This window comes from Sus scrofa, chromosome 15, assembly GCF_000003025.6.
Source record: "Sus scrofa isolate TJ Tabasco breed Duroc chromosome 15, Sscrofa11.1, whole genome shotgun sequence".
Lineage (NCBI taxonomy): Eukaryota > Metazoa > Chordata > Mammalia > Artiodactyla > Suidae > Sus > Sus scrofa.
Window position 1 is genome coordinate 54,247,444 of NC_010457.5, and position 14,783 is coordinate 54,262,226.

At 36.2% G+C, this 14,783-nt stretch overlaps 1 protein-coding gene across 1 annotated transcript in view; it reads left to right on the forward strand.

The window, feature by feature from the left end:
- TEX15 (testis expressed 15, meiosis and synapsis associated) overlaps positions 1-14,783 on the forward strand; it is a 67,471-nt gene that overhangs the window by 37,305 nt on the left and 15,383 nt on the right. The window contains 5 exon segments of the mRNA XM_005671810.3: positions 2,489-2,726; positions 5,099-5,245; positions 6,879-7,041; positions 11,245-12,996; positions 12,999-14,783. Of these exon segments, the coding sequence (XP_005671867.2) occupies positions 2,489-2,726; positions 5,099-5,245; positions 6,879-7,041; positions 11,245-12,996; positions 12,999-14,783 (4,085 nt within the window).

Below are 14,783 nucleotides of genomic sequence, written 5' to 3' on the forward strand. Positions count from 1 at the left end.
TGCCCCTTCCAAATTGAAGTAATAGTTCAATCAGAAATTCCTGCATTGGAATTTCCATCATAGCTCAGCAGTAACGAACCCAACTAGCAACCATGAGGATGCAGGTTCGATCCCTGGTCTCACTTAGTGGGTTAAGGATCCAGTGTTGCAGTGAGCTGTGGTGTAGGTCACAGGCATGGCTCTGAATCAAGCTCTAGCCTGGGAACTTCCCTGTGCCACAGGTGTGGCCCTAAAAAGCAAATAAATAAATAAGAATAAAAATGCTAACCACTGTCTGAGCCTTTAGTGAGTCATGGTTGTAACATCAAATATCACTGATCACAGGTATGACCATAACAAATTAATAATAATGAAGAAGTTTGAAATAGTAAAAGGTACACAAAGTAAGCAAATGCTTTTGGAAAAATGACAGCAATAGACTTGCTTAATGCAAGGTTGCCACAAATCTTCAGTTCATAAAAAATGCAAAATCTGTGAAGCACAATGCAATAAAGTACAGTAAAACAAGGTATGCCTCTATATATCTTTATCACAACACACCGTCACATAATGTGATTCATGTGTGGTGTAAGAACCTTACAATAGTATATTTTTATTTTCTCCCTCCTTCCCATCCTTTTGGCTATTATGGGTGTTCTTCCAGGCATTGCTCAGAAAGTTAACGTTTTCCAGATCTTAGGAAAAACAAAATGGGGGAGTTCCTGTCGTGCTGCAGTGGTTAACGAATCCGACTAGGAACCATGAGTTTGCAGGTTCGATCCCTGGCCTTTGCTCAGTGGGTTAAGGATCCTGTGTTGCTGTGGCTCTGGCATAGGCCAGTGGCTACAGCTCCGATTCAACCCCTAGCCTGGGAACCTCCATATGCCGCGAGAGCGGCCCAAGAAAATGGCAAAAAGACCAAAAAAAGAAAAGAAAAAAGAAAAACAAAATGAGAAATTAGGAAAACAGGGAAACATTGTAATTCTGTGAGACTTAAACCTTAACAGTCAACGTAGAGATCTTAGTGGTTTACAGAGTCCGATGTCAAGCTGAAAGCAAGAAAATAATGACAGTGGAGTTGAAAGTTAAGGCTGGCATTTCCAAGAACTGAGAGAGAAGTGGTCTTGATCTCATCGGGTTAGTCTGGCTTATAATTGTTGCATGGCCCTGTCTACTGTTAAAGGTGAATTATTCTTGCAAGTAAATATCAACACACTAATGTGCATAGTATACTTTATACAAATTCTGTAAGTGGTGTTCTAGGAAATAACATATTAGTAGCATGGTTTTCAAGAGCAATTTCCTTTTTTGGTATTCACATTACTTTCTGGATGCTGTAGTTTCTCCATTGCTGGCAGCCTTCTGGAATCATACTTCTGTTGTCATAATTGAACCTCTCTGTTGTATCACCTGGTGTGGCAGTTGCTGCTGCTACTAACCCTTAGCAAGCCATATAGAACTTCCTCCCTAAACTGCCAATTTGAGAGGAGGAATGTATGTATTATATATAACATATATGTGTGTCCTTGTTGTGGAATATAGGAAAAGTTTTAAGAGTATCTGTACTTTAGATTATAATCTTTCCTGAGGATGAGTCATAATTTTCTTAATGCTGAGATAGAAATCTGCAATCAAATCCTAAGTTGTGGAGTTCCCATTGTGGCGCAGCAGAAACAATCTGACTATTATCCATGAGGGTGCAGGTTCAATCCCTGGCCTCGCTGTGGGTCGGGGATCCAGCTTTGCCATGAGCTGTGGTGTAGGTCGCAGATGTGGCTCGGATCCCGAGTTCCTGTGGCTGTGGCGTAGGCTGGCAGCTACAGCTCTGATTCAGCCCCTGGCCTAGGAACTTCCATATGCCATGGGTGCAGCCCAAAAAAGAAAAAAAAAAAATAAACCCAACTTGTTTTTCCCCAGCTGTTATCTAGATCCCTGAAGACTAGAGACTGGCCCATGTATAAGTGTACATGTGTGTATCGCTATATATATGTTTAAGTAATGCATGTCCTTCCTTCTATAACACAAATAAGATCTTGACCACCAAAACTTAATGGTCAAGAATTGGCATATATATCTCCAACTCTGTCACTTTACTACCTTGACAAGTTTTAACCCTCTGAACCTCGTATTTCTCATTTTTAAAATGTGTATAGTAGCAACAACAACAAAAATAATAATAATAAAAAGAATAGCTCGATTCTTGAGGATTTGAAAACAAAATGACAAAATGTGTGTTAAATCTTAACAGTACTGGGGACATTAGTATTCAGGACCTGTTAGCCCTTATTCCCATTGGCCTATGTAGACCATAATCCTAGACAAGTAATTATTGAACAACTTCCTGAATTCTTTTCTTAGATGATTTTCACCCTTTTTACCATAGGATAGTGATGCCTCTGAAATTATCAATAACTATTTTGTTTTTTAACTGTAGCAAACTAAATTATTTATCTTCTCCTTGAAAATTCTGTTGATGTTCTCATTTAACACGCTCTTTGTTTTACTTTAGATCAGAGATGCGTGAGAGTGGAAGACATGGCAGAGAACTTGAAGAACATTTCTGCTTTTTAGCACTTCCCCAGAGTGATGTGGCTGAGATATATCAGAATGGAATAAGTACCAAAGCATCCTCACTGAAGATACTAGGAAATCCTCTTCTTGGAATTTATATATTTAGACATGTTGATGTTGCCTTGAATTATGCTCATAGTAGGAGCATTACTGTAGAAAGTATTATAATTTTCAAGGTGGGTAGCATAAAACAAATATTAAATATTACATTCATTTTGCTTTAAAATGATCTAAATGTATTTTACTTTCAGTATGAATTATTAGTGTTTTAAATTTTCATTATATAAAATAATTATTTATTACTATCATCATAATCATTTGAAATTTTTCACTATTTTGGACTCTAGTTCAGGTGTGCAGCATGAGAAGCTTTAATAAAACAAAGACAACATTTATCATCTTGGTTTTCCCAATATGTATTTTTTCTGTCCTAATTGACCCTCTGTTCTTTCTCTCTTGTTCAAACTATGATCTATATCAGAATGTTTTAAGAGTGTCTTCCCCAAAGCATTTGTTATAATAATCTGGTTTAAGCTAAAGTTATTAAACTCTTAGTGTTTTTTTGGTTAATAGTGTTATATAGCATTAATTTCCCTGTTTTATAATTTTGCCATGCTTATATAAAATGTTAGCATTAGGATAAACTGGGTGAAAGTGTGTGGGACCTCTGAACTGTTTTGCAACTTTTGCAAATGACTCAAAATTTAAAAAAACCTTATAGTCGAATCATAAGCATCAGTGAATTGGTTAAAATATACTTTTTGGTTAATTGCATCTTTGCCAGGACTACTAAAATCAAAATAAGTAGGCAGGGTCTTCAGTTGTCAAACTTTGGATATGTGTATATCCACATAAAACCAGTGGTTCATTTTTTATAATTTCATTATTTTAGACATCAGATATTATCAAATTAATAAAGCATAATTTATTTTTCATTTTTATATTAAAACATTTTTGTATTAAACAAATCTGACTAGCATCCTTGAGGATGCAGGTTCAATCCCTGGCCTCACTCAGTGGGTTAAAGACCCGGCAATTCGGGGTTTCTTAGGTAGCAGAGCAGCTCCCTTGCTGTGATCTATTGAAGGTCAGCCCTTGACACAAGGGTTTGTTTTTTTTTATTCTTTAAAAAAAAAAAAAAGACCCGCCATTGCTGTGAGCTGTGGTGTAGCTCACAAACACAGCCCAGATCTGGCATTGCTGAGTCTGTGGCATAGACTGGCGGCTACAGCTCCTATTCAACCCCTAGCCTGGGAGCCTCCATATGCCACAGGTGTGACCCTAAAAAGACCAATAAATAAATAATGTGAGTTCCCGTCGTGGCTGAGTGGTTAACGAATCCGACTAGGAACCATGAGGTTGTGGGTTCGATCCCTGGCCTTGCTCAGTGGCTTAAGGATCCGGCATTGCCATGAGCTGTGGTATAGGTTGCAGACCCGGTTTGGATCCCGCATTGCTGTGGCTACGATTGGACCCCTAGCCTGGGAACCTCCATATGCTGCAGGAGCGGACCTAGAAAAGGCAAAAAAAAAAAAAAAATTAAAAAGAATAATAATAAATTAATTAATGTGGAGTTCCCTGGTAGCCTTGTGGTTAAGGAGCCTGTTTTATCACTGCTGTTGCTTGGGTTACTGTTGTGGTGCAGGTTGATCCCTGGCCCAGCAACTTTTGCATACCTCAGGTAGGGCCGAAAATAATAATAAAGTAAAAGTAATAATTTCTGACCTAAATAAAAGTTGTGTTTCTCTTTTCGTATTACTCGCATTCTCCCCCCACATCTTGTCACTTATATTCATGGCTTTTCAAAGTTTGTTATACATTTATTTTTGATGTACAGAAGTTTTAGAATATTTTACAGTGAAGTCTGTTTTTGGTTTATGGGGTTTTGGCAGTGTATTTAGAAAAGAATTTTCACTTTGAGATTTGATAAATATTTGCTTATATTTCTAGAGTGTTTGTATTACTTAAGTGTTTGGTATTTATTTTGGCTTATAGGTTAAGAAAGGAATTTAATTTTTTTCAGTTCCATAGCGTTTATTGAATAATCTATTCTTGCCTCACTTACTTCAAATGATGCTTTCAATATTAAAATATACTTTTATAGATGTTTGGACTCACTTGGGCTTTTTATTTTTGTATAGTTTTTTTCCCTCTCTGCCTTTTTTGTGTTGGTACCATTCTTTAAAAAGCAATTTAATATCTGGAAGTGCAAGTCACATTTCCTCTTCCATCATTCTCTATACATGACCCAAATTTTTTTTCAAAAATATTTACCAAAGTTTTCTAGGCTGTTCTTATTTGTTTAGTCTTCCAGATAAGTTTTTAAACTAAAACTCATTTCTACAAATGGATTTTTTAAAATTTTTATTGAAATCAGTCTGAGATTTTAATTTAGAGAGGAATTGATGTAATTACAATAAGGCATCCCATTCATTTGGGACATGAATTATCTCTCCATTCAAAATAAGTTAGCCTTACTTTCCTGGTATGAGACTTTAAAAGTGTTTTTGGTTTATTTTTATGGACCTTTTTGTGCTTTTTGCCCCAGGTTCTTTTTGGAAAAGTGAAGAAAATTCAGCCTTCCATGGATAAAAACAAAGTTTCTTTGGATCCTTCACCTAATTTTGACTGCCATATGTCGAGAAGTACACCTTCTCTGAAAGATACCATTGAACTTCAAGCCTACAGTTCAGCAGTATGTTAACTTTTTGGCTCATTTGGACTACTTGAAAGTAACATGCTTTGCATTGTATGATACAAGACTTCAAATAGCTGCCCAAAGTATTAAATGGAAGTCTCTTACTTCATTCAATATAATATGACCTAAATAAATAAATAGTAGAAGCTGTTTTAATATTTGCTATTGAGAACATTAATAAAGAAGTTTCCAGGAATTTCCCTTGTGGTGCAGCGGGTTAAGGATCTGGCATTGCCACAGCTGTGGCAGAGGCTACAACTGCAACTCGAGTTCAGTCGTTGGTCTGGAACTTTCACATGCCACAGATGTGGCCCAAAAAAAAAAAAAAACAGTTGTTTCCAAATTTACATTTAACTTCAAAGTACAGTGCCTGCCTTTATTTAATGTTCCATAGATTAATTCCTAACCTGCAAAACAAACAAAGCTACTTTGAAATAATGTTATTAATCCTTTATACTTAGCCAAAGGAGATTAGGTATTAGTCATTACATGATAGACTACTTATTAAACAGTAAATTTTTTTGTCTTTTGTCTTTATATGGCTGCACCCTCGGCATATGGAGGTTCCCAGGCTACAGGTCTAATCAGAGCTGTAGCCGCTGGCCTACACCACAGCTCGTGGCAACGCCAGATCCTTAAGCCACCGACCGAGGCCAGGGATCGAACCTGCAACCTCATGGTTCCTAGTCGTATTCATTTCTGCTGCACCAGAACAGGAACTCCTAAACAGTGATTTTCCATCATCTGTTTTTTTTTTTTTTTTTTTTTTTAAGGTCTAGAATTTGACTTATTTCTTTAAGAATCTAGCCATTTTTTAGAATTGATGGTATAGAATCAATTAGTTATTCTCAAATTCCATATGAATTCAACCACTGTGATTTTATTTTATTTTTTATTTTTTGTCTTTTTGCCATTTCTTGGGCCGCTTCCGCGGCATATGGAGGTTCCCAGGCTAGGGGACTAATCAGAGCTGTAGCTGCCAGCCTACGCCAGAGCCACAGCAATGCAGGATCCGAGCCGCGTCTGCAACCTACACCACAGCTCACGGCAACGCCGGATCGTTAACCCACTGAACAAGGGCAGGGATCGAACCCACAACCTCATGGTTCCTAGTCGGATTCGTTAACCACTGCGCCACGACGGGAACTCCTCCATCGTCTGTTTTGAGACAGTAGATAGACCTTTATCTTTTAGAGAAGATTAAATTATTTAATACATTTTATAATATGATTACATTGAGAAATATTTTAGAAGTATATATATGCTCCCACATTTAAAATATATTAAGCTATTGTTACTTTCCTAATTGGCTTTTCTGCCGAAATAAAATACAGTGTAGTGGTTACCAGCATATGCAAATCATTGAAGTTTTAATGGAAAGATACTTTTTTATTTAAAAACAGATTGTGTTTGCCTCTGTTCACACTAAAAGCCTATCAAAGAAAAAAATGTTGTGGAGAAAAAATTCATCTTCAAGAAAACTAGGGTTGAAGAAGGCTGGGAGAAGGGGAATATATGGAAGCTGATGAATAAATAATTCCATGCAGTTATATAGATTTTTTAAAATATGAGCTTATTCAAGTCTGCAAAAATTAATCAACATAAACATTTTTTCTACTTTATCTTTTAGGTATACTTCTATGAATACAATGTTCTTTCAAAGCCAGTAGATAAACCTAGGCAATGTCTTCCATATGCTGTAGTAACAGTAAAATTTATTGGTCAAAAAGTAGATAATGGACACTTTATGACATCTTTGAGATGCCTGTCAACAGGATTTCCTAAGAGGGCTGGTAAGATAGCTATTTTTTCTACTTCAGTAGCATTTGTACTGGTCTTACAACTTCTGGATACTATTTTCTAATATATTAAGAATCTCTATGCAAAATTCTTGTGCTTTACATGCTTTCAATTTTACATATCTAGAATTACATGCAGCTATTTTGTGACTTATTTTGCTCAGTATTATGTTTGTGATTCTTTTATGTTGATATGTATAACTATAGTTTCTGCACCTTCACTCATATATATGTGTAGCAAACACATATTCAATTTTGTGACTATACACAATTTCTCTGGGGATATTTGGACATTTTGTAGTTTTCTTCATATTCTTAACATTGCTGTTTTAATCATTCATGTAAGTGTCTCAGTGCATACGTACAAGAGTTTTTCTATAGAGTATATCTACATCATGATGTGCAACTTAATCCAAAGACAGTGTCAAATATTTTTCAAAAGTGGTTGCATCAGTTTTCATAATTATTCTACATCCTTGTCAGCACATATACTTTTTTAAAAACGTTTGTTTCTGCCAGTCTAGTGAGGATGACATGTTATCATTATCACCTCAAAAAGAGACTCTTTACCCTTTAAAAGCTATTGTGTCTTTTCGCCTTCATGTCCTCCACCCCTAAACAGTCTCTAGTCTGTTTTCTGTCATTATATATTTGCCTATCCTGGCCATTTCATATAAGTGAGGTCATAAATATGTAACTGGTAACTTTCACTTAACAATGTTTCAGAGTTCTTGCATATCTCAGCATGTATCAGTACTTCCTTTCTTTTTAGGGAATAATATTCTGTTACATAGATACACTACATTATATTTATCCATTCATCAGTTCATGGCCATTTGGGTGGTCCACCTTTTAGCATTTATGAATAATTCTGCTAAGAAAATTATTTTACAAGTTGTGATGTACACATGTATTTTCACTGCTTTTAGGTATATAGCTAGGAGTCATGGTCATATGGCAGCTCTATGTTAACCATATAAGGAACTGCCAGACTTTTCCAAAGTGACTGCACCATTTACATTCATATCAATAGTGGATGAGGGTTAGGATTTCTCCACTTCCTTATTAACACTTGTTATCTGACTTTTTGATTAAAGCCATTCTTGTGGGTGTAAAGTGAAGTTTTCGGGATGTAAGTTTTATACTTTCTTTGTTAAATTTATTCCTAAGTATTGTATTCTTTTTGATCCTGTTGTAAATGGAGTTATTTTCTCAATTTCATTTTTGTATCATTCATTCATTGCAAATAAATAGAAATGCCTTTTTTTTTTTTTTTGGTCTTTTTTCTTTTTTTTTTCTTTTAGGACCGCACCTTCGGCATATGGAGGTTCCCAGGCTAGGGGTCTAATCGGAGCTGTTGCTGCCGACCTACGCCAGATCTGAGCCGCGTCTGCCACCTACACCACAGCTCATGGCAACGCTGGATCCTTAATCCACTGAGTAAGACCAGGGATCAAACCGCCACCTCATGGTTCGTAGTCGGATTTGTTTCCGCTGCTCCATGATAGGAACTCCTAGAAATGCTTTTGATTTTTGTGTATTGGTCTTGTATTTTACAACCTTGCTCATTTCATTATTCTAATAATTTTTTTAGTAGTTCCCTTGGGATCTTCTACACACAAGATCAGATCATGCGCAAACAGAGATAGTTTTACTTCTTCCTTTCCAGTCTGGATGCCTTTTATTTCTTTTTCTTACCTAAGTGGCCTGGCTAAGACCTCCAGTGAAAGTTAAATAGAAGTGGTGAGAGTGGGCATCTTTGTCTTGTTCCTGAACTTAAGGGAAAGTGTCCATCTTTCCCCAGTAAGTATGATATTAGCTGTGAGGTTTTTCTTTTTTTTTTTTTTTTTTTTTTTTTTTTTTTTTTTTTTTTTTTTTTTTTTTTTTTTTTTTTTTTTTTTTTTTTTTTTTTTTTTTTTTTTTTTTGGTGTCTTTTACCATGTTGAGGAAGTTCCTTTTTTTTTTTTTTTTTTTTTTTTGTCTTTTTGCTATTTCTTGGGCTGCTCCCGCGGCATATGGAGGTTCCCAGGCTAGGGGTCTAATCGGAGCTGTAGCCTCTGGCCTACGCCAGAGCCACAGCAACGCGGGATCCGAGCCGCGTCTGCGACCTACACCACAGCTCACGGCAACACCGGATTGTCAACCCACTGAGCAAGGGCAGGGACCGAACCCGCAACCTCATGGTTCCTAGTTGGATTCGTTAACCACTGCACCACAACAGGAACTCCCCCCTTTTTTTTTTGGCCATACCTTTGACATGTGTAAGTTCCCAGGCCAGGGATCGAACACATGCCACAGCAGTGACCCAAGCCACTGCAGTAACAATGCCAGATCCTTAACCTGCTGTGCCAAAAGGGAACTCTAAAATATTTAATTTATATGTAACTGACATCATTTTATATTTTTGGTTTTCTGATTTCTAGTCAAGTTTAAAAAACACTTTCCTACCCCCAAGATTATAAAACTATTCCTCTATGTTTTCTTCCATTACTTTTATAGGGTTTTTTTAAGATTTTTATTTTTTCTATTATAGTTGATTTACAATGTTTTGTCAATTTCTGCTGTACAGCAAAGTGACCCAGTCAGTCATTCATATATATATAATATATATATATATATATATTCCTTTTTCTCACATTATCCTCCATCATGTTCCATCACAAGTAACTAGATACACTTCCATGTGCTACATACAACAGAATCTCTATGGTTTTATTTTTTAATGAATTTCATTTTACTTTGGTATGAGGAGATATAGGGATCCACCTTCCTGTCTTTGTCCACTACAGTTTAAGTACTACATCTCTGTTTTTGGACATATTTCCAATATAGCTTACTATAATTAAAGTATAGGAGTTCCCGCTATGGCGCAATGGGATCGTCTTAGAGCGCTGGGACCCAAGTTCCATCCCCTGCCCAGCATAGTGGGTTAAGGATCTGGCATTGCCACAGCTGCAGATTAGGTTGAAACTGTGCCTTGGATCAGATCCCTGGCCCGGGAACTCCATATGCCGTGGGGCAGCCGAAAAAGGAAAAAAAAAAAAAAGTATAACCACAAAGTTGTATAATTTAGAAATCTTCAACAAAACTACCTCTTAACATATTGCGAAAAAGAACTTCATGGTATGTTCCCAGTGACGTTAAATTCATATATGTCGTAGCTTGAGAAATTTCTCATCATTAATCTTTTTAAAAAGCTATTTTTATGGTATTACCTAGCTACAAATGCTTTGTCAACATTTTACTTGCTAAATATGCATTTTATGTTTCTCTGCTATTAGGTGAAGTTCTTTATGGAATTTTAGGAATAGATCTCTGTAAATTATAAAAGAAAATTTGCTTCTGTTTTCCAGATCTTTATTTAAATGTATTATTTGCAGGAATAATTATTTCATAATGAAACAAGGATAGTGGTTTTCTTTGGCTCCTGGGAAAGACTTTGTGCAAACCTTTTTGATTTTTTACCCGCTGTTTCTACACCTCATTCCCCTTTCCTTTCTGTCTTTCTTCTCCTGTGGTAGAGGGAAGAGAAGCAAAGGAACAGTAGATAGAGGGAGACAATTTTACCTAGTAATATGTACATTCTGTGATTAAATATATGAATATAAGAAGTTAATATAAGAATACCTAGTCTGTGAGAAGCATGTTATTATTCCTGTTTAATTTTTCTATTTGTTAGTGTTTGTCAGAATTCAAATTTTTCATGGTAAATTTTTTTTTTAGTAAGGAGTCTATAGGACAAGAATTTCATGCCGTGTCATTTATACTTTATTGATTGGTTATGCATCCTCCTGCTTTTTCTGCTTAGAACATACTTTTATCATCACTAGGTTATTTGATGAACTTTCAGTTAAAATCACTCATGGGTAACAAACACTACCTTGTATCCATGAGGATACGGGTTTAATCCCTGGCCTTGCTCAGTGGGTTAAGGATCTGGCATTGCCGTGAACTGTGGTGTAGGTCGCAGACGCAGCTCAGATTCTGTGTTGCCGTGGCTGTGGTGTAGGCTGACAGCTGCAGCTCTGATTTAACCACTAGCCTGGGAACATCCATATGCTGAAGGTGCAGCCCTAAAAACCAAAAAACAACAAAAAAAAAAGAAATCACTTGTGACATAGTTTCTTTGCATTAATAGAGTTGCCTGTAGAAACACTTTTTTTGCTATTTTTCCTTATTTTCTTATTATCTCCACAGAAAGAATATGCTCTCTGAATAACTGTACAGTGGCCAAAAGAATTGGAAAAGGAAAAGATGCTACTGTCATCTTTGAGCATTTCAGGAAACCTGTAGATCCATTTGTTCAGGAAAACTGTTCGTGCAATGCACTAAATTCAGCGATAAATTCTTCCAACTCACATATTTCTAATTCCTGTGGAAATGTGCAAAATGGAAACATTTCTATACTTGAAACATACAGTGGACAGAATGAGCACAATTTAGAAGAATGTAGAGACACTTCTCAAGTACATGCATATAATTCAAGTCTTTCATTGATTCCCAGTGATACCAGGGAAAGTGTTAATAATGGTGACCTCTTAAATTTGACACAACTTAAAGATATTTTAAGTGGTCTTGCTGCTGCTTTCCCTGTTCATAACAATATTGGCTCAAGCACAGTTGTTACTTCAAAACTCATCAAAGACCCAAGACTGATGAAGAGAGAAGAAAGCATGGGAAAACATAATACTGTTACAGGTTTAAATGAGATTTTGCCGTTAGAGAAGAGTTTAGATTTTGATAACTCAGAAATAAACCTGTCATCTTTACCAGCTAATTCTGCCTCTTCATCTGAAGTTATGCCAGGTGACGACACTGTTCTTACGAATTATTTGGATGTCCCTTGTTGCAGCAGCTCTTTTGATGATTCACAAACCCAGGGTCTCAACCTGAGTTCTAAGACCTATGATTATACAGCTTCCAATAAAATTACTATGACAGAACAATATAAGAGCCAGGATAATTTTTCCTTCACAAAGTGTGTGCCAAATGTGGTGTCAGAAGTTGAGATCCAAAAACATGGCAAGGAAAAACCTCAGGGATCCCGAAAGAGAAGCAACCTCCCACTTTTAATTGAACAAAACAGTGAGCCACATGACTCTTATGAATCAGTAAATACTTGTACAAAAGGGTACAGTCACATCTCTCCAGAATCACAGTCTTCTAATTTTAACACTATGTATCAGACTGCTCACCAAATGTCTACAGTTTTTCCACTCCAAAGCAAAGAAAGTGTACGTGAGTACATTCAAAATAGTGGAAATATGAGAAACTTCACTGGGCCAGAAAGTGATACTAAACATGAAGAAAAGCAAAATTTTTGGAAAGAAAGTGATAATTCTTTTACTAATAAAACAAGAGTCAGTCAGGTAGATAATTACATTTCTTTGCACCAGGACTACAAAAAGGATAAGAGTCTTCACTATTTGGGGGGAAATTGTGATCAAACATTAATTACTCAGGAGTTAGAAAAACCAAAATCTTCTGCATCTAACCTTGAGAATAAATATGAGCTAGATCATCTAGCATTGGAAGTAGAAGATAATCATGCTTCAGGAGTGGAGAGCCTTCCTCAGAAGCGTCCTCGACACTCTTATGTGTATGAAGATAACATTCATACAGGTTTTTCCATTTCTCAAAAACTAACGGAACTGACATTGGAAAAACCAGATCAAAACTGTGTTAGCATTATGACTGATGCCTTCCAGGAAGCAAAAGACATTCCTCAGGCCAGACAACTGCCAGCTGATACTTCTTCTCATGACATTAAAATAGCTCATGATAATGCAAATTGCAGCATACCTAAAGAACATATATATGTTCCAAAGAGAAATGAAAATTACCCCGTGTCATTAGAGAACATTCAAACAGACTGCAAAGAAACTCCTCAAATTAACAGTAAATATCAAGTTCATACTCAGTTCTGTAATACACATATGAACAATGATGTTACATGAATACTAATTTTAAAGAACAAAGAGATAATAAAGAAAACCAAAAGGAGGTTCAAATGGAAGGTGTTGCATCATCTACAGAAAATAACATAGAGAATATATATGGAGATGAGAAGAAGACTTTTCACACAAACAAAAATTTTACCAATACAGAAGAAAGAAGGGAGAATAAAAATTATAGTAGCATGGAAATTCTGAGTTCCAAAGAATTTTCTGCTACATTTAATTTGACCTGGGGCACAAAATATGTATCCACAGAATCCGCATTATTAGAAAATGAAGATACTGTTAGTGCCGTAGGAGAAAAAGATCTTCATAACCCTGGAAGGACTATAGAGCATTTGGTTTCCACAACATTTCCCAAAAGTTCAGTTTCTTCGGTGCATGTATCCCCTCATACTGCATTACAGGTAGCTGGCACCACAGTGCCTGCATTAGGCACAAATTGTGACATTCACCATAGATACCAGTGTAAAGAAACTTGTTCTTCTCAGAGTCCAGATTTTGATTTGTTATTAAAACATAAGGTTTCTGATCATGAAATGGATATGGATAAAAATCAATTACACAACTCATTTCATCAATCAGTAAGTGACACCTCAATTCCTCAAAGTTTCAAAGTGGATAATGAGATTGAAATAGAATCAGAACAGAATGATGATGCTTTTCTGTTTCAACAAGATACTCATAACCATGGAAATGTACTCTATGAAGAACTTGGGGCCTCATATGAGGCTCTGAAGTCTCGTATTGATTGGGAAGGTCTGTTAGGAAGCAAAAATGGGGAGGTGGAAGTTGTAGAAAATGTAAGAGAGAATATCGATCAGCATTGCTCTGAGGAAAGTAATTGTTTTTATTCCTCTACACAAAAAAATGAAGCAGAGCTATTCAACTCAATTTTACTCCCCGACCTGCAAATTAAGATTGCTAATGTATTTATGCAAGGATTCAGTCCCACTGTTGAATCCCTTGCATTGAAAGATAATTTCTGCAAATGTATAAATGAAGCCACAAAATCAGAAACAAATAAGGAAGAGGGGGAAGCTCTAGGATTTAAAATTCATTCCCAGTGTTCTGGTGAAAATTCAGATCATCCTTCTGAAGGTGAATTTGGTAATGTAAGGGAAGAATCAGGACTAGTGAGTAAATCTGAAATCTCACTTTCTTTTGACTTGAGTCATAATACACACATGAATCACATGTCTGAAGAAAAAAAAAACAGTGGACCTTTGCTTACTGAACCTTCTAATGTCACAACAGTAAATAATGAAAGCAGATATTCCTTGACAAAGTCAAAAGCTGATTGTAATGATACCAGAAATAAAAATAACACAGAATCAAGAATTAGCAAAAGAAAGCCATATACACCTTTTAGGGACCAGAACATGCCACATAAAGATTTAAGACATCACGAAATTTGTGGGAAGAAGAGGCTAACCAGGCAAGACTCATCAGAATGTTTTTCTTCGTTGTCCCAAGGCCGAATTAAGACCTTTTCACAGTCAGAAAAACACATTAGGAGTGTCCTGGAAATTTTGAATAGTGAAGCATCTTTATGCAAAAGCAGACGTCTTTCCAGAAAACTTGATAGAGCTGTTCTACACTTAAAAAAAGCTCATAGGAGAGTTCACACGTCTTTGCAGCTTATAGCTAAAGTGGGAGAAAAAAGAAAGGGCCCTTTACCAAAAGCATATGCAATAATATGCAATAATTTCTGGGAAAGTTGTGACCTTCACGGTTATAGCTCTGTGTCTGAAAGAAGATATTATTCCACTAAACATT